The sequence below is a fragment of the Toxotes jaculatrix genome, chromosome 18 (assembly GCF_017976425.1).
Source record: "Toxotes jaculatrix isolate fToxJac2 chromosome 18, fToxJac2.pri, whole genome shotgun sequence".
Taxonomy (NCBI): domain Eukaryota; kingdom Metazoa; phylum Chordata; class Actinopteri; family Toxotidae; genus Toxotes; species Toxotes jaculatrix.
In genome coordinates, this window is record NC_054411.1 from 4,338,415 (window position 1) to 4,362,707 (window position 24,293).

The window sequence follows — 24,293 nt, forward strand, 5'->3', positions numbered from 1 at the left end:
ATGTTGGCCAATCAACAAAGAGAAGGGTAGGCTTTATCGTGCTCCAGACTCTAGCATTTTATTGGTTAAAATGCTTGTCAGTAACGGTAGACTTGTGGACTTTGTAGTTTATAGTGGAGATTTCCGCCAGGGCTTCACTGACTTCAAAACAACACGTCCCACAATCCAACAGGAGTTACAACCAGCAGCATGCGCACGGCTAGAGGCGGAGCTGCTATATAAACACGAGCTCCCTCTTCTTGAGTAGCACACTGGACACTGTTGTGAAGGCGGAACATAGTCTCTGGGTGAACGGCAGCTCTGACAGCATCGAAACAGTTAATGGTAGTTAGCGACAGTTGCTCTGACAAACCCTTGGAGGAGTAACAAGTGTTTACTGTTCGGAAGTTTACTTTTACTATACGAGAGTTGGGTTTTAAACGTCAGTACTCAGAACTTTATTTGGTGACTGCGACTCATTCTGGAATAAGTATATTTTCGTTCAAATTAAGTTTAACATCTTTTAACGGACTTCGAAGCTCAGTTTTGAGAACATGAACATCATCTGAAAATGCGCTAAAGCGGAGCCATCAGAGCGGATCACAAGGATGACAGAGCCAGTGGAGCAGACCCATCACCTGAAAACTTCAGGCATCCCATCAGGTGGGAGCAGCGGAGACACTTTGGAGCATCTCCCAACCAGTAACCGTGGTGGACCGGTGAACGGCGACAGGGGGCGACAAAGAGACCAGAAGCAGCGGCAGCAGCGGGCGGAGAACTGTGGGGATATCAACACAGACAAGTTATGGCAAATGAAAGGCGGTCAGAGGGAGGTGTGCCCTGCCTTAGCAGCCGGAAACGAGCTCCCAAAGTGCCCGATTGCAGCTCAGCCTCACCAGAAGCCTGATGCTCATGCAGCGGTCGACGTTGATCTCACATCACAGGGGAAAAACGGCGAAGACAGACCGCTGCAGGAGACTTTGAACCAGGTGCAAGAGGAGAGTTTGCACATCGACTCCGACACTGGCTTCGACGCGCGTCTGGGCAAGAAGAGACACAGGCGCAGGACCTCCAAGAAGAAGCGCAACTGGAAGCCTTATTACAAACTTTCCTGGGATGAAAGGAAAGCCCTGGAGGAGAGAGAGACGGCCAGGGCTTCCCGGTTGAGAGAGGAGATGTTCGCCAAAGGGCTCCCAGTGGCCCCCTATAACACCACACAGTTCCTGATGGACGAGCATGACCGCGAGGAGCCCGACCTCAACACCGAGACCGGGGTCAGGCGGCCCTCAGGGGTCGGTGGCCGCATGGAGGACACGGGCAGCGAGGAGGACCTCTTCGATAACGACGAGGAGGAGGAGGATGATGGCAGCGGCGGAGGCAGCGACGGTATCGGGAGGGCCGGGAACGCAGGTGGGGAGTTTCTCCAGAGAGACTTTTCCGAGACCTACGAGATGTACCACGTCGAGAGCCTGCAGAATATGACCAAGCAGGAGCTGGTGCAGGAGTACCTGGAGCTGGAGAAGTGCATGTCCCGGCTGGAGGAGGAGAACAACCGGCTGAGGCGCGCCGTGGAGCCCGGGGGTCTGACCGTGGAGAGCTCCCTGGTTCGGCTCAGAGAGCTGGAAAGGGAACTGGAGAGACTCAGAGCTCAAAACACGGAGCTGCTTCTGCAGAACCAGCCGAGCAAGGACAGGGCCCAGGTCGCTACCAACTAGAGGACACTAGTCAAGTAGGGGAAACCGTTTTGAAAGAGGTAAAAACATGGGACTACTGCATTTTTAAAAGAAATTGTCATCAGTTTTCTGTAATCTGTTTGTCATCTGGATGATTAAGTCCTTGCATTGCAATGCAATACTTGACGTTTCTTTTCTATTTGGACTGTAAGGGTGTCCTGTTCAATTTTTTTTCAAGAATAAATGTAAATATTTCAAAAAGAAGATTCTTTTTATAAAGAGAATGTATTTGACAACACGAGAATATTTTGTTTCCCTTGTCAACTTCGTAGGTATCCATTTACATATGCTGTTTAATTTTTGAATTTAAAAACAAACATTGTATGTTGCACCCCCCCAAAAAACCTGAATAACAAATTACAGCTCATTGCAAAAACTGTTTTGCAGAAGTAAATTCCAGAGTGAACATTTTAACAGTTGTGTGTTAACATAAGTTCAAATAAAAAAAAATTGAAATTCTGCTTAAATCTGTTGTGTGTTGTAAAAACCTGCTCTAAAACACAGGGAGCTGTTCAGAAAAGCTGCAGTGTGAAGGTACTGTTTGTGACTTTTGTCAGCATGCAAATAATCACAAAGCTTTTCTTGTGAGGATCCTGAAATGGGCCAGACAGTCGACATCAGTGGGCTCTGAATAGGAGGAATACAGGCTGTAGCCATAGCAGAAGGGGGGGATGGGATATGATGGAGATACTCTTTATGAAGGCTAACCCACATCTTATTGTTACTTAGGGGTGGGTTAAATCTATTAAGGATATTAAGCAAGAAGAAATACAAAATGGGTTTATTTCCCTCTTTTGAAAAAAAAAATTTGTTCATAGGAGAAGTGGTGGTCATGTCAGAAACTAAAGAATCTGCTGTAAATTGTGTTCAGTACAAGCTCTGTATTTAAGCAGAATGATCACAGTTTCAGTAGGTTCCCAGTGTTACAGTTAATTTTCTGCAGAATGCATACATATTAAACTATTCAAGCGAGTTAAAAAGCAGAGCCTCAGTAGTTAAGAGGAAGTTTCCTTCATGAACAGAGGCAATCTGTGCCAGAGGGCCTGGAGAGACCTTGTTCAGCTGCAGCCTCTAGGGGGCGTCATTCAGCTCCTATTTTAAGTTGTCTGCCCTGCAGAACACGAGCCTCATCCTCCCTGTAAATGTGTGTCTTGCAAAATCTCACAATCTCAAAAACAAACACGCATATGAAGATTTTTTTTTTTAAACATAGTTCTGTTTATTTACATCATATAACCTTGCTTTAAAGCACACAGCCATGAGGGAAATGGTTTCAGGCGGACAACCTTTAAGTCCAGTCATTTTCATATTAGTTATACTCAAAAGCAATTCCAAATGTACACAATACAGTATGTTACATATTAAGATAGTATGTACAAAAGATTTTAAAATACAACAACGAGACATTAGGTGAATCACATTTCAGACAACACACCACGTGTTGCGTTTTCCTTCTGATGAAGTTATGAGCTGTTAGCTCGTCTTTAGGAAACGGGATGTTGTCTGGTATGACCTAATGCAATTTTTAGGGTAGGGCTTGTTAGGTGTACCATATTCACACACTGTGGATCACTAGGCAAAGAGAGATGGCCTCAGTTTGTTAAGAAAAAGCAGCTGAGAGAATCCTATGCCTCTTCCCTCTGAGCAGCATCGGTAATAGCTGTTAATGCCTGTGTTAAAGGCAAAGAGAGTGCATAGACATGTCCTTGGCTTGAAGTGTGCTTCTTTTCATTTTTACAGCCTCTCAGACCACTTGTATTTAATGTACACATCTTTGGGTCAGTGCCTTAGTTATACCGTCGACCACAGGAGAGGAGGGAGGAGACCCAGAATCAACAAAAGGAAACGGAAAGACAAGAACCGAGCATGGCACTGCAGAACAAAAACACATTCCAGAAATCAGGCACTTGTAGAAAAAATCTTGAGGTAAGACATGACTATAACTTATCATTTGTTATTATTATCATCATTATTTTTCACTGGGCTTTTTGGTCAGATGAAAACAAGCGAGCTTTGGAAGTTGCACCTCCTGTTTGTGTTATTTTCTGATGGCAAATTGGCTCCACGGTCAAAACAAGAGATAAAAACAACAGATTGTTAGCGTGTATTCTGTATTCATTTCCTCTAATGTACCGTTTCCCCCTGTCAGGGAGGATTTATTAGAGCCTGACCTTATGGAAATCTCCTTGTCATGTAACCTCAAGGTAATAAATGTGCAGCCAGATGAACCCTCAGAGGGGATGTGATGAAAACACGTAATTGCTTGAAGTGAAAATGTAGCCGTTTGTATGCACTACACCATATTTTTAACAGTCTGCTAAACAAACACTGTCGGGCTTCTTCTCTGTCTTTTATTACCAGAGGGGCTACGCTTTGTCCCGAGCAAACAAATGCAAGCAGATCTGTGAAGGCAATGCTCAGTAATCAGACATGAACAACAAAACAAATGATGAGGTCAGTCATCACAGTGTGGACCTGAGCTGCCTGCAAACTGTCCAATATAATGCAATAATTACCAGATAACGTTTTGTTGTTTTCTCGCTACATGTTGATGCAACATTGCTGAACGTATAGTCACCAGATAAACGTATGTATCAGACTACATCTCGTGAGATAAAGTTTTTCTGCACAGTGCTGAGAGTCAGAGAAGAAGGCCATCTACGAGGAAATAAGGAACAGGGTTACTCATGTTTGTCTCGTCTCCTTTGAACAGGTACACCCAAGAGGTGAAATTACAATAAAAGTTTTTTTTTTACTTTAATACAAAATATATATAATATATATATAGAGAGAATATAAAACAAAAAAGAATATATTAAGGGAAACATTTCAAGTAACATCTTGAAAGAAATGACTGTGCACTTGTACGCACTTTTTGTAAACCATAAAAAAAGAACTAAAAAAGTAAAAACAAATATGATAACATAATATTTATATTTACAAGGTTAACTTAACAAGGCTTTGTACAAATGTTACAAAATTGTTCAACACAAACACCTGCACGCTCAGACATTATCACGATTATTGTTGCGCAAAAACACATAAACATTATGAACAAGTAGAGAGAGAGAGAGAGACGACTGTATTTTGCGTTTGTGACCCAATGTGTCTGCTGTTTGGAGTATAAATGGGAGTAATACAGTGTCTGTGTTCTGAAGAGTAACAGTTTAGGAAGACCGATATGAAAAATGAGTGGAAATCCCTCTTGAAATGGTTTTAACCTGACCATTAAATTTTATTTGTGTAATTTTAAGAGTCTGTCTTCTCCGGCTCACTGAAGTAGGTTTGGAGAAATTTTGTAATTCCACTTTGTTAAGAAGCACCATTCTTTCAAGAACCAGAGCAAGGCTGCATTTCAGCATCCTTCACTGGTCACTTGAAGGGATTTAACCCTTTGATTTATGTCGTCTGTGAGCCAGGCTGGATGGAAGACAAGACGGGGACGATGCTCGCTTATTACTCAAATGAGAATTCTTGGCTGTAACAGTGATTGTGATGAGGTCTGTTTGTATCTCTGTACTGTTCCTGTATTATTTCTACAAAAGCACACATATAGGAAAAAAATAAAAGCTTTGGCAACACTGGAATGCCCCTTGCCATGCAAATGGAGCATATCAAAAAGAAAAGGGTGGGCTGCTCTTAAAGACCTGTTCTCTGGTACACTGTGTTGCACCTGGCAACTAACCACAACCCTGCTTACACTGCTGTCGGTCTACTGACCTGCAGGGAGCCAGCAGCTCGGCCGGACCCCCCCTCAGAGTCAGGAGCTTCAGCCTGGAGGTTGGGGTCAGGTGGCAGGGCTCACAGGTACTGGTGGAATCTAGAGGTGGGTACTTGACGAGTAGCTGGTCCGTGTTCAAGCCCGTCTGCATCCCGAGGCAGCCCTGGTGTTTTGACCTGGTTCTGATTAATAGGAGACAAGGGGAAATCATTGGCAGTCAGTGGGGGTCTCTTGTCGGACGTCTCAGTCGGGGAGGCCACCACAGTGTGTCTGCGCCAAGCCCGTCTCTTCCTTCTTGTCTCAGGTGACAGCGGTTTTCGCATCCCCACGCTGTGCAGGTCGTCGGCCGAGCCCCGCAGTCGAGCCCGCACCTGCTCAGCCAGAGACCTGCCGCCCGGGCCCGTTGGGGTGAAGGAGGCGGCCTCACTGGGCGGCAGTGCGGGTTTGGGCCGCGCCAGACGCAGGCTTTCCTGGCTGCTGCCTGAGGAGGGGTTGGTTCTGGAGGTCTCTCTCCTCACTCTGGGTGTACCTTCCGACCCAGAGCCGGCCCCGTCGCCCTGGGCTGCGGTCTCAGACAGCTCCAACAGGTCCAGGGAGCGAGCCTTGGCTTTCTCCGACTTCAGCTTCTTCCTGGCCAAAGTGTCGCACTGGATCAGCTTGTGGGAGTTGAAGGAAGGCCGTGAGTGCAGTCTGTGAGTGGTGGAGGAGGAGGAGAAGGAGGAGGACGAGGGCGTGGTGGAGCGCGCTCCTCCTTCACTCCTCTCCGCAGAGTCTGGTGTGTGTGAGAGGGGTGTGGGCGGGGCAAGCAGGTTTGTGGGTGAGAGCACTGGGGGTTTGTAGTGTGTGTAGAGGAAGCTGCGCGGTGCTGCTGCCGGTTGTGTGTTCACAGGTGTAGTTGGGTGTTTACTGGGTCTCTCCTGGGTGAGGGAGCGCGAGGCAAAGCCGCTCTCGTTGTCCGTCTCGCTCACCAGCTCGCTGTGCTCATCATCAGCATCGTCCCCCCTCCCCTCTGACCCCAGGCTGCGCCCTAACGTGGAGAGGGTGGAGTAACCAGAAACGATAGAGCGTGCATCCTCTGGTGCTCGCCACGTTGGCCCCTTCACCTCCGCCCGTGCCTCCTCCTCCTGCAGCAACATCGCCGCCTGCCTTCCTCTTTCCTCCTCTTCCTCTATACAGCACTGCCGACTGGGAATAACCGCCACCACCTCCTCTTCTACCTCTTCTTTCGCTCCGCTTTCTACAACTTCCTCATCTTCCTCTTCTTCTTCCTCTTCGTCATCATCCTCCTCTCCCTCCGCTCGAGGAGCAGTGTCTCCTACAGGCGACTCTTCCTCTTCTTCCTCCTCTGCCCCTAGATGTCCAGCTTTGATTGGCTCGTGCTCTGAGTCGTCATCCGTGCTGCTGCCCACACGACGGGCGTTGTGGCGCTTTCTGCGTTTGCGGCCCGTTACAGCTGACATGATGGACAGAGTCAGGAAGTCCTTGGCTGTGAGGTCCTTCTTTGACCCCCACGACCCCTGAAAAAGGAAGAAATGTATGTGTATATTACACATTGTATGTTTTCTGTTATTTCATGACATCATCTGTGTATATGAGCTGCATTCGAACAAACCAGAGTAACTTTGTACCATGTGAGGAGACGTTACCTTTGATTTAGCTGAGTCACTGTTGGTTGAGTCTGGGGGAAAAGAAGGTAAAAAAAAAAACAAAAAAAAACAATAAGTAGGTCAGATACACTGAAGTTAACAAAAGGCCAGAACAGTCATGGTGGAGGACACAGAGGCAGTTGGTGTGATCATTTTTTTTTTTTAAAGGGCAAATTCACAGTACGTCACACAGAAACTGCTGCTGCACTGCTCTCTATCTCCTGTGAGCGCACTGTAATCCTTGATGCCACAGCAGGTGTTTTCCATCAGCTGTAAAGGGGGAAAACACCTGCGGTGACATCACCGATTCAGGTGAGTCACAACATACTGGAAGGTTTCTGTTTTTAGTTTTTACTGAGCAGCGCGGCAGCCGTTTCCCATCTTCTTCCTGACAGAAAAAAATTGAATAATTACAAGACAAATTCCTCCGCTAAAATTTTAAGGAACTCGTCTTCCTCTGTGACCTCTGCCCCTGACCGACCCCAGTGCAAAGACATTGATTTACACACTGGAGAATGTGGAGGACAAACAATGATTGGGGAAGCAGGGTTTGGTGTTGGAGGGAAAAACTGCATTAGGAAACCACGGCACACACCGATGACATCACCGAAAACTCTGATGACATCAATCAGTGAAAGAAGAAGCGCTGGGAGGCGTGAAGGCAGAAGTAATCGACAGTATGAAAAGAAACAGTCCCCTCACAAACACAAACGTACGTACACAACGGCGCAGGATAAAAGCTCCATTATGTATAAATCAAAAATCCCAGGGGCATGGGAGGGGTGGTCGTCTCCTGAGGGGCTCTAGATGGAGTCGTTTCTCATGTGCTAACGACATCAGTAGTAAATATCAAGCCTTTTTTTTTTCCCTGTGTCGAGTTTACAGTTGGTGGTTTTCATCTTTCCTCTTTGTACCACAGATACACCACCACTAAAATCCTGTAAAAGCCCTTAGTTTTCCCTCAGTGCAGCTTAGCAGAGGTATTTCACTAGTGCGAGTGACGTTATACTTTCACTCATGGAAGAAAAGCAGCCACAGTAAAATCTCTTAGTAAAACACTAAACTAATCAGATTCTGGTACATTAGAGGGTCAGCTAATTGAATTTTTTTTCATCAAATATCGACCACAAAGTCTCTGCTGACAGATGAGACCTATAACTTCTAGTCCTGAAACAATAAATTATTTATTTGATTAGAAACAGTCAATCAGCACCTTTGATAACTAATTTTAAGGCTTTTAGGTTTAAGACATTTAACATACATACAAAACAGTGTGTGCTGCTTTTCTCTGTTTTATATCATTGCTAATTGAATATTTTAAGACAAATGAACAATTGGTAGACGATACCTTGAGCTGTGAATGGAAAAAATAATTTCAGATCAACTGTTGAAAAAAACGTTCAGATGCAGCATCTTGAGGCTAAGACATCAGTTTTGATAACAGCTAAATTTCTAATTTCTTGGGTTTACCAGTGGCAATATATATGTTTCTGAGGGACTCTGCTATGAAAGAACACTTCTGGAATATTTCTTTATTCAGAAGGAGAACAGATAAGGACAGATGTCATATTTCATACAGACACTAAAGCCCTTTGAGTTACACATATGAATGGATTTGACTTCTTTGTGAGCAGCGTTGATATCACCAGTGAGCTAGTTTTAGCTAGTCGCCAGCTTGTACCTCACTTTAGTTGCACTTTGGGAAATTAAAGCTTTTTTTTTAAAGTTCAACAAATAACAGAAAACCAAGCAGGAAAGGCGAGGGCTTGGGCCACCAATGAGCTGAACATTAAAAAAAAATCTGATTAAAAGAAATTTACAGCTGATGTCATTGGGACTCTGAAATGGAAAGTCAGAAACGGCACCACCTGGAGTCCCTTTGGAGCTGGTAGTGGGGTTGGGATCCTGATGAAATTGCTCAGATGATGAGTGGAGCGCGGTGTTTGGCAACGAGACAGGCCACCAGTGAGGGAGTTGTCTCTCAGTGACAGAACGCGGTTTACACTCGAGTGTCAGATACAGCAACTTTAACAGGCCGAGAGCATCCACTCATCCGTTAATTCATTAGTCAGACTGCAGAGACACTGAAGTGACATGTTCTCACAGAGACCTCCGTCTGACACTGAGAGGGAGACACCGACTTTCAGGAGGGTAATGGAGACCATGAACACACCACCACTAACACACTCTCTCTCAGACACAAACACACATCCATTATTTCACTTTCACAATACGATGCACTGACTCGGTTACAGACACACACACACGCGCACACACATATTGCCAGGGGAGTTCCCATCCTACCGCAGTGGCTGCTCCACAGGCTCAGCTAAGAAAAGGAAATGCAGAAACGTACAGAGAAAGTGAAAGATGAGCAACATGGAGGGAAAAAAAGAGGTCAGCAGAGAGGAGAGAAGTGTAGGCAGGCTATCAAACACAAGAAACACTCCAAGTGCTAACGGACGTGAGACTTCATTTCTTATGCTGCGTTCCAGTTCTGCTGGAAAGTAGGGAATTCTGGCTCTAAACTGGGACAAACTTCCAACAAGGAATTTCAATCAAGCGAGGAACGCAGATGTATGACTTCATGCCAACACTCAAGTGGAATTCTTTCAAGATGTTATTAAAAAGCTCAGTTTTAAATGATTAGTTTTGTCTAGTCTCATGTCTGTAATTTTGAGAACAAATTTAAAAAAAATCTGTCGTTGAAACTGGATTCATTCATCAATACTATTTAAAATAACTAAGACCAACTGTATTAAAAACAACTGAAGAATTATTTTTTATTCTGTATTCTATGTCTGCCTGACATCTGGATTTTTTCCCTCGGTTCACTAGAAAAGAGATTGTAATTATGATGCACTAGAGGGGAATTTCCTACTTCCAGTAAACAGAAAGCAACATGCATTCTGGCCAGTTACAGCTACTCGAACGCTACTGGTCGGCTCGGTTAGAGCTGGCAGTGACTGGCCGAGAGCGTTAAACGGCGTCCTCACCGGAGGCCTCCCCGAGCAGAGCGGTCCTGCCAATGTTGGACAGCAGGTGGTCGATGTTGGGGGCGGGCTGTACGTCCTCCGTGTCCACTGGCGTCTGGAGAGAACAGACATCAATGAACAAAAACATTCAATTAACCAACAAAAAGCAGGACGTATCTATTGTTTAATTAAAAGTGATTAAGTGTAGTAACAGCTGCAGTGGTGATGAAACTTTATAATGTGGAAAACAGCAGATATTGAAAGATCACCAGACATTCATGGACAAATTCAGTGTCCGTCAACAGATGTGGTTTCTCCACAGATGTGGCTTTTGAATGCGTGTTTAAAACATTTTTCTCTTTATCTCTGCTCTCAGTGATAAATAAAACTACACATTAAAAGCAGAATGACCTAATGGTTTTATCAAACCATAATGACTTCATTGTATGATAAAAGGGGTTAGGGTTAGATCATAAATGTTTAGTGCGCCTTTTACTGTAAATAATGTAATGATGTCATGACTGAGTGCAGGCTAGCCAGTGATAATTACTCTGTACATTAATATGTTGTATAAATGTGCTATAAAAGACATAAAATATAATCCACAATTGTGTTTGTGGAAGTTTTGGAGACTTTTTATTGTTTCAGTTACTTTCTAGGAATTATTGTCACCATTATACGTTCTTGAAATAAGTGTGTTTGTATTTTGAAAGTGGTGAAGTGATCCCGCAGTGGCAGATTTGGTTTGTTTAATAAAACAAAATTTTATGATTTTCATGACTTGTAAATTTGCACGTAACAATGTGGGAAACATACCTTTTCATCTTTGTCTAGCTCTTCAGTGAAAAACCAGGTGTACTACAAAAAAGACACAGAAAGGAATATTCAGCTTCGAAATGATTATTAGCAATTGTGTAATTGTGTGTTTGTGTGTGTGGCGCCTCTCACATGTTGGATGAGAGTCTCTACTATCTTGTAGCGGTCGGGCATGTGTGTGACCATGTCTTTCATGTTGTCCTCAGACGTCCGAACCAGAGTCGGCCCAAACACCAGAGCCAGGTTACGAGGCTCCATCTGCACAAGAGACACAAGGCGTCAACACCCAGGACATCGCGGAGCGGCATGATTACATTCTAATTACATTTACAGAGTTTCTCTCACACACCTTATTTTTATCTGAGTTGTCTGCGACAGTCTTCAGGTGACCAACCAGGAACTTCAGTGTGTGGTAATAATGATCCGGGAGGTCTCGGATCTACGAAAGAGAAACAAGAGGAATGACGACACTAATAAACCTGTTGAACCTGCCAAACTTCTGCTACACACACACACACGCACGCACGCACGCACGCGCACACACACACACACACACACAAGCATTAGCCACATAGGTAAAAGATCCTGTTCTAATTTCATTCATCAACACAAACTAACGCGTACCAGTTTCTTCATGGTCTTTAATCTGTCTGATGCATTTTCCATCCGATTGGCATCAATGAAGTCGTTGTACTTGTCTGTAAAGATATTAGAAATACTGAAATACGTGCCAGATAAGACGGTTTGATTTGAATGCATGGCAGCGTCTGGCGGTACGGTATTTGTGACGGCTTGTCGGAGCATGTTTGGACTCACCGTTGGTGAAAAGCGGCTCTGGAAGTTTCCTGAAGAAGGATTTAAGTAAGCTGCTGACAACGTTGAGGTCCTGCCACTTCTATTGACAGCAAAAGACACAGAGAAGAGTCAAAGATTATATTATTTAAGCATCTGCACTTAATAATACATTTTTATTGTGTAAAGTTGAATGAAACCTGTCAGTTAAACTGATATGGATATATTTTTCCCTCTGTGGTGTAAGTAAAGGCTCTACAGTGTATTTGTATTTCCTCACCTCCTCTGCAGGGTTGATGTCGACGCCCTTGTTGAGCTGATCCTGAAGCATCGACACCATGGCGTTATTCCCGGGAACCCTGTAGATTCCGGTGTATTCCAGACCCATCTCCTCCACCAGACCGCAGCAGATCTCCACGATCATCGGGATGAACTGACATGGAGACAGAATGTAATCAGGAATTTGACGGCATCAGCTTTAAAGCATTTAGCTGCAGACGGAGGATATCGTGGCTAACCTTGTTATTTGCACCCGGCTGACATTCCTCCAACCTCACACCGAAAGCTTTGGGCCCGGCCTTCTTTGTTTTCTTCATGATGTTGATGCCCCACGGAGACTTTGGCGGGCTGCTCTCATCTGAGCACAGAGCAAACAAAAAACGTCCCAACTTAACACAGAGCCTCAGTATTTGCTGCTTGGTTTAATCCGTTCAGTAGAGTTTTAAACTTTAGTTGTTTATTTATTGCATCACTGCACCACCATAATTATCACCAGTTCATCTTAAAGGAGAAATAATTCTTTTGTTTTTTTTCTCTCCAGGTAAAAAACAATGTCATTGTCTAACATTTAATCAAAGACAACATTACAGTTGTCGAAATTTGGAGGAGTGCTGTAACTATTTCCTATTCTATACACTGCTCAACATTCAGCACGTACTTCCAGCGTGGCTGATTTTTCTTTCCCTGACACTGACCTTTGCCCTCTGGTTTGGGGGAGCGTGGCGCTCCAGCAGCGTTCTCCGTCTTGGCGAGCAGGAAGGGAGGCTTCATGCGGGGCATCCTGGGAGAGGAGTCGGGCTTGCTGCCTGTTGGACTGCAGGGGGAGACATAGAGGTGGGCTTTTAATTCAACCTGTCCGCCATGAAAACAGATCAGGATGCTGGCAACAGCAGCTTCATTGAGTTCAAGTAGAATTTATTATCAGGTGATTCACCTTTGTTTTCTGTAATCATTCAGTTTCTTGTTGATGAGGGCCTGTCTGGAAAAGCCAAGTTCCTGCAACAAACAAACAAATGTACGTTACAACTCTGTGAGCTTCTCTTTTCTGATAAAACCAAACTACAGGCCCAGTGTGGAAAAGCGAGTGAAAATCTGACAGGTACAGGTGTTTCCTCTTACCTCGTTGTCTGTCTTGCTGTTCTCCCTGATGACCTTTATCCAGTCCAGCATGTCCTCCCGGTCCTCCGCCTGCAGCAGGTACTCACAGAAGTCCTGGGTGGTCAGCCGCAGGGCGTGCTTTCGTTTGGTCTCGCTATACGCGATGTCTACCAGGCAACCCCGGATGCTGATTGGCTGCTCGTCCTCTGCTGCGCCACCGATGGTGGCCCCGCGAAGCACCGCCTCCCTCTTGTCTTTGTAGAGGAACAGCGAATGGGAGCGAAGCACAGAAAAGACTCTCTTCCACGGCCGCATCCCGCTGCCCACCTTCTGCAAAGGGAAGATAAAATGTCATGTGAGCGTGTTCTTGCTTTTCCTTCTTTTCAGGTCTCACTCATTGTCAAGCTCGGTGTGCTTACCTTGCCCTTCTCTGTGAGGATTTGTTTGAAGTGCAGCCATCCTTCTCGCCGTACGTCGCTGTAAGTGATGTTTCCCAGCTCTGAGGTGGAGTGGCGCTTAGATCGAACCTCCTCTGCTGTCCCAAGGTTGTCCAGTGACTGAAACACACGCAGGGAAATGTTCAGAGCCCTTGTTGATATATATCGGCCTGTCGATTTTTTCTACTATTTGTAGTCGAGAAAAATGGAAAATGAAAAGTCACTGAATCCTTGTCTATAGGTGACCCTGCATTCTCACACCAATATCCAGCCTTTTGTGAATCTTGTGATGTTTTTGTTTATTCTGAGTCACCTTGATGTCCATTTTGAGATCATAGTTTTCACTGAGGCTTTAGTTTAATTAAAGTAATTTTGTCACGATTTTTACGACTTCCCCTCTTGCAGCAACATACGTGAGCAATTCAGGCAGCAACTATCTGGCCTCTCTTGTGCTTCTGTAAGTGGCCAGATGTTGCTTTAAAAATGTTGCCTGTTAAGTCTTTATTAAAACTGACACATTCTTGTACTTACACAACTTGTACTTAACTTAAGATCACACAGCTTCCTAGACAAAGTCTGAAGCACCTTGCTAAATGCAAAAATGAACATAGTTTCTGAGGCAGGCAAAATGTTTTATCTATGACAAAACAAAATATTAAACTGCTGCTCTAACAAAAACACTTTTGCTCAGTTCAACACACCCATAGGTTTTGCTGCTACAGTCTTACTTGATCTGGTAGCTTACGGTGGCTAATGTTACTGACATCACTGAGTCTGTTTACCGACTTTATCACTTACACATTTTAGCCTGTGACAAGTAAACATCTCAATGGTTTTATGACGGAAGTAAAACACAAATTGCAACTCTCGGTTTCTAAGGTGAAGAAGAAATGAAGGGAAATGCTCTGTGCCATCATGTTGTAACACTCCAAAGCTCAGCATTTAAGCGGATCACTTGATTTGCATTTGCGATTGTAATTTAACACATACCATGTTGATGTACCAGTAGTTAGCTTCTCTATTCCTTTGCTTAAAATGTCTTAAAATTACATTTTTATGCTTTTTCTCTGTTAAACTACGGGGAATCCATTTTTTGTTTATCAGCTTTAGATGATGAAAAGTCAGAATAATTTGTCTCTTAATGAACATGGATCACGGGTAAAGAACTCACCCCATCTGTTAAGAAACTCTTCACTCTCTTTGGTAGCCTCCTGTGGAGAACAGCAACAACACAACTGTCTAAATGTCTGTCTGCACATTTAATAGATTTAATTTTTGTCCAGCAAAGGCCCACGAGTACTCACGAGAAGACTCGGCCTTCCTCTCTGAACGTGTTGAGTCCTTCGTCACATGACTTGGAGCGCTCGGTGGTGATGGCTAGAAGATAGGAGGAACGGCGACTGGATTTAATACTGCCTGCTCGGTGAGAGGATGAATGAATGGAGAGAGAGAGAGTAAGAGAGAGAGAGAAAAGAAGAAGAAAAGACAAAGAAAGAAAGAGAAAGACAGAATGTTGATGTAATGCCAATCACCAAAGTGCACGGTGTTGGATTAGGAGACGGGGATAGTGAGGGAGGAAGCAGGAGATGTGGTGGAGGTTGGGGGGGTCTGAGTGACGAGTGAGTCGGTGATGTGGTGAGGGTGGAGGGTGGGGTGATGAGCTGGAGCTTTGGGTTAGATTTAATCATCACTGGACTTTTTTCTCACCACTGGCATGCAGGGACAGTCTCGGTGAATACAGCCTGACATGCATTTGATATTGATTCCACTTGTTAAAGAAATGCACCATGCAAGTGTAGGTTTGTCCAGTCTAAACCAGACAGGGAGTTAAATTAATCTAAAACTAACTGATGTTTGGGTTCCATGCACAGAATAAACATGTTTGTCTTTCTTTGTGGCAAACATGCAATCTATAAATCCAGCATGCAAACATTTCATAACAGTGCTAAAAATCTCATCACTTTTTGTCTATTACCAAGGAATAAAAGTCTTGTTTTGAAATTCAATCAGAATATTTCAACCTGTTTCCAATAAAAGTTTTTAGTGGAAATAAGTATCGTGAAAGAAAACAGGATTATTAGGCAAAGTGCTGCACCAGAATAATGAAAAACGACACAATTTTGGAAAAAAATCTTTGAACAATTTGATTTGTATCAGAAGCCAGTTGAAACTGGCAGATTTGTTTCCCATTTGTTTTAACAAAACAAGACTTTGAGGACAAAAAATGCTTGATAAGATGGAAACTATCTCAGCGACAAAAGCAAAAAGGCGCTTAGGCCTTTGTGAATTTTAGAACTTTGTAAGCACTTTAAGACTAAGACAATCTTAGCCCGTAGATCAGGATCATCTATGCTGTGGAGAAACAGGGTCCAGGAGGTTTTAAAAACTCATGCAAACTCATGACCCCTCTCTGAAGGTAGATTGTACATCAGCAAATAAACACTATCAATCAGATTCTTCTCTGCTGCATGCCGTGGGGAGTAAGGGAGGGGAGGAGGGGGCACTCACTGCAGTCGTGTGAGAAGAGCCTAGTGAGGGGGAAGGTGAAGGTGGGGGAAGCGGGGCTGGTGACAACGGCGGGCGCCGAACTCATGCCGCTGGACACCACGGAGGACGCCGGCACGTGGCGAGCGCGCAAATCAGCACCGGGGCTGGTCGGCTCATCTGTTGGAGGGTGGAGGGAAGGAGGAAGGGGAGGCAGGAGGAGAGGAAGAAGGTGGAAAATAAGGAGGAGAAAATAAAGAGAGGATAGGGTTAGGTGTTAGAGAAAAAAGGTCAGAAGGGAAGGAGAGGGAAAGGAAAAACAGCAGCGGTTAGATTAGGAGAAGGTAAGGAGAGGTTTTTTTAAGGGAGAGGAACGACGAGGAACCGCAGGGTTATCGTCAGAGATACTGAACAAAAGAATGCATTTCACAATTTCCATTTCTTTCACCTTATGTTTAAATTTCATTCTGTCAACTGCAAAAACAACACATGCTACAATCACAGTCTAACATGAGGTATTTCTAGATTCCAGTCGCCACACAAAAGAAAAACCACAAGCACAAACATCTACAGTCATTTACAAACATGCATAAGAGGCTAAAGTGGCTAAAACCTGTGCAACTGTCTCAGGAAAGAACAAATACAACTGCAACATGACTCCAGAGACAAAAAGTTATGCAGGCGCACGGCAAATAAGGCAAATAGATTACACGTAATGCTGTACCTGTGTGTTCTGTTGCCATAGGAAGAGCAATTCAGTTGCAAACTGAGGGGGTTTTGTGACAGAGATTTACTGGTTCCAGGTTTCAGTTCTTTATAAAAACTACAGTAATGTATAATCTGTAACATGCATGAGACTGCGTCACAATCCAACAAGTAGACAGCACCGCTGGTTACTGAATGTAAATCCACAGGGTAATTTTTAGGTCTTGAATGGAGCTGCATTGTTCAATAAGACAAAGTCATATAGCAGTTTTAAAGGTCACACTAGGCTACAAGTCTTTTACAGTTTCAGCTGATACAGAAGGATATGAAAGCACAACATGCAACACACCCCCACACACACAGTGGCACGCATGCACACACGTACCGACACCTCGTTACTGACAGAGAGGGTTAGAGACTGGCCGGTTATTTGCATGAAGTGAAGAGAAGCTGGATTTGCCGCTGACATTTTAAACTAAAAGGCTGCGAGGTTTACTCCATGTGGGAACAACAGAGGGCAGCACAGCCTCAGACAGCTCTGCAGACTGGAAGGACTCAGTCTGAGATCCACGCCCACAGACCATCACATGGTCTTTTTTTTTTGAACATTCTTGCTGGGGTTTCACAGTTTTCCATTTAATCCCACTCCTGCTCTTTTTTTTTTCTTACCTCTCTGTCCCGGCATCTTTTACTACAATCTAAATGAACATTAACGATCTAACTTTCCTCACAATCCCCTTCACTTCCTGTTTTCTCCTCTTTCTGTCTCTCCTTCCCTCTGGAGTCCTTCCATCTCCCACCCTTGCAGTTCTATTCTTTCACTCCTGTGCTTACTAGAGCCCCGACATAAGGCGGAAAACATTCCCAATCTGGGATGAGGAATCTGCCTGTTTACAGCGCAGCCCAGAAATAGCCGGGCTGTGGGTTTAACAAAGGCCGTCATTAACAGGCAGCCAGAGAGTGAGCTCAGAGCCACGAGACAGAGATGGACCAGCAGAGGGGAGCAACATACTACACCATACTGTTACTCTCAATGTGCTGTGCATGTCCTATTTCATATAGGAAGGTCAACACTCAGAGGTTACATGTGGAAAAGAGGTGAATAAAGAGGAGAGAGCAAGAAAAGAAGGAAAAAGTTAAGGACAATGAATATAAGAGACTAAAATCTCCTTATAACTTCACCTACACACAAGATGTACAGCTGTACATCTGCACAGGAACTTTGCCTAAAACATTTAGTCTAAAAATTATGTTTTACATCAGTAAGAACCGGATTAATTAATTGATCAATCAGTCATTTGGTCAATAAGAAATTATGAGTAAAATGCCTATCAAAATTTCAAGAAAGCCCAAAGTGACGACTTCAAAATCCAAATATATTCTCTTTCTTATCATCTGAGACTAAAACAGCAGCTGGAACTAGTTAATGTTTATTGTTTTTGCTTAAAAAAAAAGATGCTGCAGATAGTTGCCGTGGCTCTGCAAATCGATTAATTAACTAATTGTTTCATCTTTATAAAAGAAAATAATAAATCTGACCATGAATTAGATGGGCGATCTTTGGTCCTTCACGATTTTCTATAATCGATGTTACCATCACATTTTGGTCGGTACCTAAGCAGTTTGATGCCTATACTTTGTTAAACAGAGACAAGAAAGCCAGAAATGTAGAAAAAAAACTAGAAAAAAAGAGAAAAAATGAGACTGAGAGCCAGAAAGGCAGAGGAAAAAAAAAAAAAGCTGATGCCTGTAAGACAAGTCACAGGGGACAAGAAGCCCATTTGAAGCAGGACAGAAGCCAGTACAGAAGGTCTTGGTCCTAGTCTGTCATGTTCAGGGTCCAGCTAGTAAAGACAGTCATAGAGTAAACCCCCACACACCCACACAGACACACAAAACCCCTTCATCTTCCACAGCAGCACAATAGCAGCATTGAGGGCGGGAGCCGAGTGTATGGGCCCCTACTGTTCCCCACAAGGACCGCCACAAAACCCTCCTGGTAATTTACAGCTTAGACTCATGTTGTAGACTCTAAGTGGGCACCGAGTAAAATACTGCATCTGCTGACACGTATCTTCCTGTTTTATTCAATTTGTATAAGCTACCAAAGCAGAGAAATGCTAAACACTTGATCCAAAATGTTCAATATCTTCATACAAGACGTCATAAAAACAGATTTGCCTTCAGACACATCATGCCTTTGTGCTCGCTACCTCACAGATAAGAACAGCAGCCTATCACGCTGCATGTTCCCAAACAGGCTCAGATCATATCAGCATGTCTGTCAGAGAGATAAAGAGATGTAGAAAGAAAAAAGAGGAGTAAAGCTAGTTCTTGTCTACGGGGAGAAACTAGCCCAGTTTCAGTTTATGGCCATTAAACGTGCCCCGGCCTGCAGCTCTGACTGCACGGTTTTGTTTAATTCAGGTGAAGGGACGAGGCAAGAATGTGCTCTGACAGACAGACTGAGAGAGGGAGGCAGAGAGAAGCTTCCTGGTTTGCTGAGCCACTGGATTTTCTCTCTTTAAATGATTTTCTCGGGCCGAGCGTGGCTTGGCTCAAATATCGAAGGTCATTCCAAGTTGGGTCAAAGCTTCCAAGTCAGCTGATTTGAATCTATTCGGCATTAGGGGAAGCAGCGGTTGTTTTCCCGAGGCTGTGACAGGCTGATGCAGACAAGGCTCGTCCGACTGGCTAACTTCGTTTGCCTATGGTTTGACTTAATGGTTGCTGTCCATGTCAAGTGATACAAGCCAATCTGAAGCCTGCGGAGCCCCTTTTCTTTCATTCTTTTCAGAACTCGGAAACAAGCCGGGACATGAGCGCAGTTCCCTCCCATATGTAGGCCATAACTGTCCATTTTCATGCAAACAACCACACACAGACACACAACTGCATATCCTGCAAATACAGAAGTTATGACAGATTATCACGATAAGTTTATGACAAAAATCAATCAGTGTTTTTATAAGTTTTTCATTACATCTGGTTACTTTAATCCAACTTTTGTGTAAAACTTTGAAATGAAGCAAGTTAAAATACAGTTTAAGTGGATTTTCATCTGCTTGTCTTTGATTTGATTGATCAAGTTTTTCTTAAATGTTATTTACAGGCAATATTTGTCCACAGCGAACTGACAATAAAGAACTGTAATAAAGTCTGTCAGGCAAGCACGCCAAGTCAATTTACAGTGGATTTCCAGTTCTATTAATCAAATATAGTAACTTCTTCTCAATTAAAAATACTGTAAACCACTGTAAGCCATGCTATTAAACCTCTGCATCGATTCAGCTTTTCTCATATGATTAATAAAAAAAAAGATGAAAAAACTAAAATTGTAACTGACTTAAAGGCAAGAAAAAAAGATTCTACTGAAGTGAAAGCTGCAAATGAAGACAGGCTGACACAACACAGGAATTACAGTAAACCTCTAGCACTGCCCTGCACACACACAAACCAAAACACACACACACATTCAGGAAGTCAGCCTCCACCTCATTTCCTCTGTACGGCGAGGTGACCTTACAGCACGGGGGCAGGCTGCAGGATTACTAAACTCACATATCAGATATGATTCAATCAAAATACTGTCTGTAAGACTGTGGGAAGTACCAGTATTACCCCACACAAATATTCACAAACACACACACACACACACACACCAGCAGAATCTCAATGAGACAATGGAAACTGAAAAAAGCCTGAAGCCCGAATAGACAGACACGAAGGAAATTAAAGAAACACACACACACACTCCCCCCAAACTCATAATTTGGTCTGAATTATAGCTTTGTATTTCCTCAGTTAAGCTTTCACTAACATTCAATAAACACTCAGGACGGATTACATTTTATAATGTAAGCGATGAAACCAAAAGGTCATTCAGAGTTTTCATGGTGGGATTTAAGGAAGAAAAGGGGCTCAGGATGAAGAGCAGCAGCTCCCTACTTACCAATGAAAGGGATGGAGGCCAGAGAGTCATCCTCTATGGGGAGGGGGGCGAGGTTGCCGTTTGGTTTGCGCAGGGCTACGTCTCCTGTGGGACCAGGGGCGGGGGCTGAGTCCTGGGGATCAGAAGAAAACAAAGAGGGTTCTAGCCCATCCATGGGCAGCGCATAGTGGGGATGACGCATCCCGTGGGCATTCCTCCGCCCGGTCGGAGGTTTCTGCCTCAGCACCACCTCCTGGGTCTGTGGCACCACCTCTGCTTGCCCCTCCACTGACCCTCGTTCCCTCTCATGGTTTGTGGGCCTATACGCTCTGTCCTGGGATTCGGGAGTGGCGGAGGCGAGGGGAGATGCAGAGGAGGCGGTGAGGGGTGCCGCTGTGCCCTCTGGGGGGCTGGTTTTAGGCGCTGGGTTCCAGTTCAAGTGAGGGCCAGAGTACGAAGGGTCCCTGAAAGAGTGGGCTTGCTGCATAATGCGGCCCGTCTTGCGGTAAAAAGAGGGGCTGTAGCTGCGGTAGCCCACCGGCTGATCGTCCATGCTCTGCCCAGGGGGAAGTCGCCTGGTCTGGGGGGCAGCCTGCTGGGCCTGGGGCTGGGAGTGGGCCTGGGTGTGAGGCTGTGGGTGGTGTTTAGAATGCTGCTGCTGTGGGTGTCGGGACATCGGAGGAGCTTGTGCTGCGCCGTAATGGCTCCCCTGCCTCGGGTAGGCATCAGTCCTTGGGGGCGGCTGGGGAGCCTGCTGGAGCCATGAAGGCCTCTCAGACCGAGGTGACACCAGTCCAGCTGCTGCTCGGTCCAGCATCTCTAACGAGCGGCCGTGACGATCGTACTGGGCCAGAAGGTTTTCAGAGCGAGTTCGAGTATATTTAGAGGCAGGGTGGCCCCTACCTGGGCCCCCTTCCCAGTCTCCATATGACCAGCCGGGCTCTCCGTGGGGTCCTGGTCCTGACTGCTGTAATAACAACAGAGTGTCCTGGGAGGCGCTGTGTGGCCAGCCACCCGTCCGCTGCTGCTGCCTCCTCGTTTCGCTGAGCCGGTCCTGAGAGTAGCTGCGGTGGCGGGTCTGCATGCAGCGTCCTGAGTGCTCGGGCAGCTGGCTGTAGTACCAGTCAGAGAGGGCCTGCTGGCAACGTTCATTGCGGCTGTGGCTGAGCTGGGGCAGGGGAGGACTGGTCCAGGCCGAGCTGGACTTTCGTGGCTGGGCCTGTGAGGAGCTGGCAACGTGGTGGTTGGGGTAGTGGACTTGGAGCGGGCTGGATAAGGGGCCTCCTGACGAGGAAGAGGAAGAGTAGGAGCGCCCCCTGATCTGGCCCTGAGGCTGCTGGCTGGTCATACCGTACTGGATCTCCTCTGTGCGGTGGGCCGGGCTGCTGTGACCCACGCCTCCGGGCTCTCCTGCCCGCCCCGCCTGCCAGCTGGCGGGGCTGCCCACAGCAGAGCGGTTATCCAGGGGTGAAGAGGGGCTGGAAGAGCCTGGCCAGCGACTCCAGTTATCCAGCTGGTTCTGGCCCATCGGGGCCGACGGAGGGGCTCCAGCAGGGGGCGTGGTCTTGGTGTGTGGGTAACAGAGGGGGGGTGGTGGCGGGAGATTCTCAGCTCCCCCTGAGTAGGGTTCGTTGCCTGTCAGGTAGGCATCCTGGGAGTACGCCTTGGAGAAGAAGGAGACACAGAGGACATGAAAAGACAGGAAGAAAGCCTGAAGTAAAAAAGGTGAGTGTGAGTGTGGCAGTGGTGACTTTACTGTAAACACGTTTGACAACAACACAGGCCACAACCATAACTCTATAAAGACAAGCTCATGCTGCTGTACATTACACAACAGGTCTTAAAGTGGAACGGTCTCTCAGCGCAACCCCTTCGCCACAGTTTGCCCCCAAGGCCTCGGCTCTCAACACAAACAGATGCTAGCCAGTTAGAAAGCTGCGTGAACTGCCTTAAGCAAAAGCCACAACACTACAAACAACTGCACAGCATATACATATGTCCTCACCAGTGCTGTGTATATACATACAGGATATGGATCACACACACTGCACTGCTTTAAGAGAATCCATAGCAAATAACAAGTTTAAAATGAACTGATTACTTTATGAATTAGCCACACTCTGGCATTTAAAGCATCACTTACAACTTTACTCAACGTCTCAACACAAGCAGAACAAAAACAAAGTTGCTAACAAGCCTCTTTCTGCTTTCATGGCAAAGTGAAGCTAAATCACACAGACAGTTTTTCCAGGTTTACCTAATTTATCTAGAACGTCGACCGGAATCCAAAACCTTTCGTCAGCCTGCGTGTTAAGCTTGTAGTCACCACAAACAGACACAGAGGAGAAAGAGGCAGAGGACAAGACAGGAGACTTATCCTCACCCACACTCCTGACACGACACTCCTGCTGCTAAAACCTGCCGTCCTTCAGATTTTACACCCTCCTCCTCTCAGACACACTCGACTTTCTGCTTTTTTTCTTTTACTTTTTTCATGAGTTTTCTGATCTGTTGATCTTCTTGTTTTCTCCTCTGTCGGATCCTTCCACACTCCCTCTCTCTCCTCCCTCTCATTCTCTGTCTCACTCCACCCTGTGGGAGTGTGGAGGGAGGCGCAGCTCTGCTGATGTCATGCAAGGAATGCAGCAGATACAGGCGAAGCAGCGAGGGGAGGAGTGTGAGGACAGAACAGTGGGTTTATAATGTTAAGCCATGGCAGTATACCTAAACGGGGAACCCAGGTTCGGGCTCTGTCGGCAGGGACACAGAGGTTTCTGCATGTGTGAGACGGATCGCCTAAATGTGGCGATCTTGGTTTTGTGTGTTGACATGTTGCACCAGGTTAGTGGGATGGGCCAGGGATGATGCATGTCTGATCATGTGAGCGAGCGTGGAGCAACCTGCGGAGCGCCAAATATGTGTCCAACCGTACCTGGGCGTGCGAACGAGCGCGGGGTTGTTTTCTGTTTTTTTTTTTTTTGTTTGTTTTTTTCAAATGCAAGCTTCAACAGTTGGATACCAGCGGCTTTTAATGAATGTGTGTTGTAATGTAAACACAGAGCAGAGTCTCTGAGTCACTCTCCAGCCATTCTGACAAAATCTCCACATTCTTTGACGGTGACGGGGTGAATCCTGGTTCAACTCTGCAAGCAAGCACCGTAGAATACACAGTTTCCTGAAGAGTCCTAAGATCGCCAAACAAATAATACTTGTTTGCCTGCACGTGACATGTCTGTAAGTGTGTAATGCATGATACTTGTAGGCTAGTTTGGTGTTTTTGAGGATAAGGTGCGTGAAAAATCCCATACTCACACTTACCAGCTGAAGCACATCTTCATCTTTTGGCATAATGGAGAGCTCCAACACACTCTCGCTGAAGGGAGGACGGGAAGGATAAAGATAAACAAGAGATAGGGAGGAAAAATACAGTGGGTGAGGAGGAAAACACTCCATTCCACTAAAACATGATGAGTTAACATCCAAAATCCTGACCTGGTGCTTGATACAAAGCGTGAGACACAAAAAGAGATAAATGTTTATCACCTAAGTCGGTATTCATCTCGATATTTAATCATCTGACTCGTTTATGGAAAGGTTAAACTAAGTTCAAACCAAAGTGCACACCAGCTACCGGTCTACTGAACTGGTATCGGGGCTAATACTGACGTCATGAAGCGGATCAAGTATGAGTCAGGTA

At 45.3% G+C, this 24,293-nt stretch overlaps 2 protein-coding genes across 15 annotated transcripts in view; one reads left to right on the forward strand and one right to left on the reverse strand.

Moving 5' to 3' along the window:
- The first annotated feature begins 263 nt into the window (after positions 1–263).
- On the forward strand, positions 264–2,173 carry hexim1 (HEXIM P-TEFb complex subunit 1). Its single transcript, XM_041062553.1, has one exon. It carries the CDS (start codon positions 588–590, stop codon positions 1,692–1,694), a length of 1,107 nt encoding a protein of 368 aa, XP_040918487.1. The 5' UTR covers positions 264–587; the 3' UTR covers positions 1,695–2,173.
- Positions 2,174–2,919: 746 nt separating this feature from the next.
- Positions 2,920–24,293, reverse strand: part of arhgap23a (Rho GTPase activating protein 23a) — a 63,807-nt gene continuing 42,433 nt past the window's right edge. For 5 of the 14 annotated variants that reach the window (XM_041062514.1, XM_041062510.1, XM_041062512.1 and 2 more), the window contains exons 6-24: positions 23,909–23,969; positions 20,618–22,259; positions 15,985–16,140; positions 14,781–14,892; positions 14,648–14,687; positions 13,459–13,596; positions 13,061–13,369; positions 12,876–12,937; positions 12,637–12,755; positions 12,181–12,299; positions 11,943–12,095; positions 11,687–11,765; positions 11,495–11,568; positions 11,220–11,309; positions 11,003–11,128; positions 10,871–10,912; positions 10,076–10,169; positions 7,080–7,111; positions 2,920–6,950 (exon numbers count right to left, since the gene is read on the reverse strand). In XM_041062514.1, coding sequence (XP_040918448.1) covers positions 5,514–6,950; positions 7,080–7,111; positions 10,076–10,169; positions 10,871–10,912; positions 11,003–11,128; positions 11,220–11,309; positions 11,495–11,568; positions 11,687–11,765; positions 11,943–12,095; positions 12,181–12,299; positions 12,637–12,755; positions 12,876–12,937; positions 13,061–13,369; positions 13,459–13,596; positions 14,648–14,687; positions 14,781–14,892; positions 15,985–16,140; positions 20,618–22,259; positions 23,909–23,969 — 4,885 coding nt within the window. In that variant the 3' untranslated portion in view covers positions 2,920–5,513. Of the gene's footprint in view, positions 6,951–7,079; positions 7,112–8,627; positions 9,409–10,075; positions 10,170–10,870; positions 10,913–11,002; positions 11,129–11,219; positions 11,310–11,494; positions 11,569–11,686; positions 11,766–11,942; positions 12,096–12,180; positions 12,300–12,636; positions 12,756–12,875; positions 12,938–13,060; positions 13,370–13,458; positions 13,597–14,647; positions 14,688–14,780; positions 14,893–15,984; positions 16,141–20,617; positions 22,260–22,853; positions 23,880–23,908; positions 23,970–24,293 lie in introns of those variants that run through there. The other 9 variants (XM_041062518.1, XM_041062506.1, XM_041062507.1 and 6 more) reach the window with 9 other exon arrangements.

Coding starts and splice junctions, on each gene's coding strand:
- hexim1 (XM_041062553.1), top strand. CDS start 588: ATGACAGAGCCAGTGGAGCAGACCCATCACCTGAAAACTTCAGGCATC.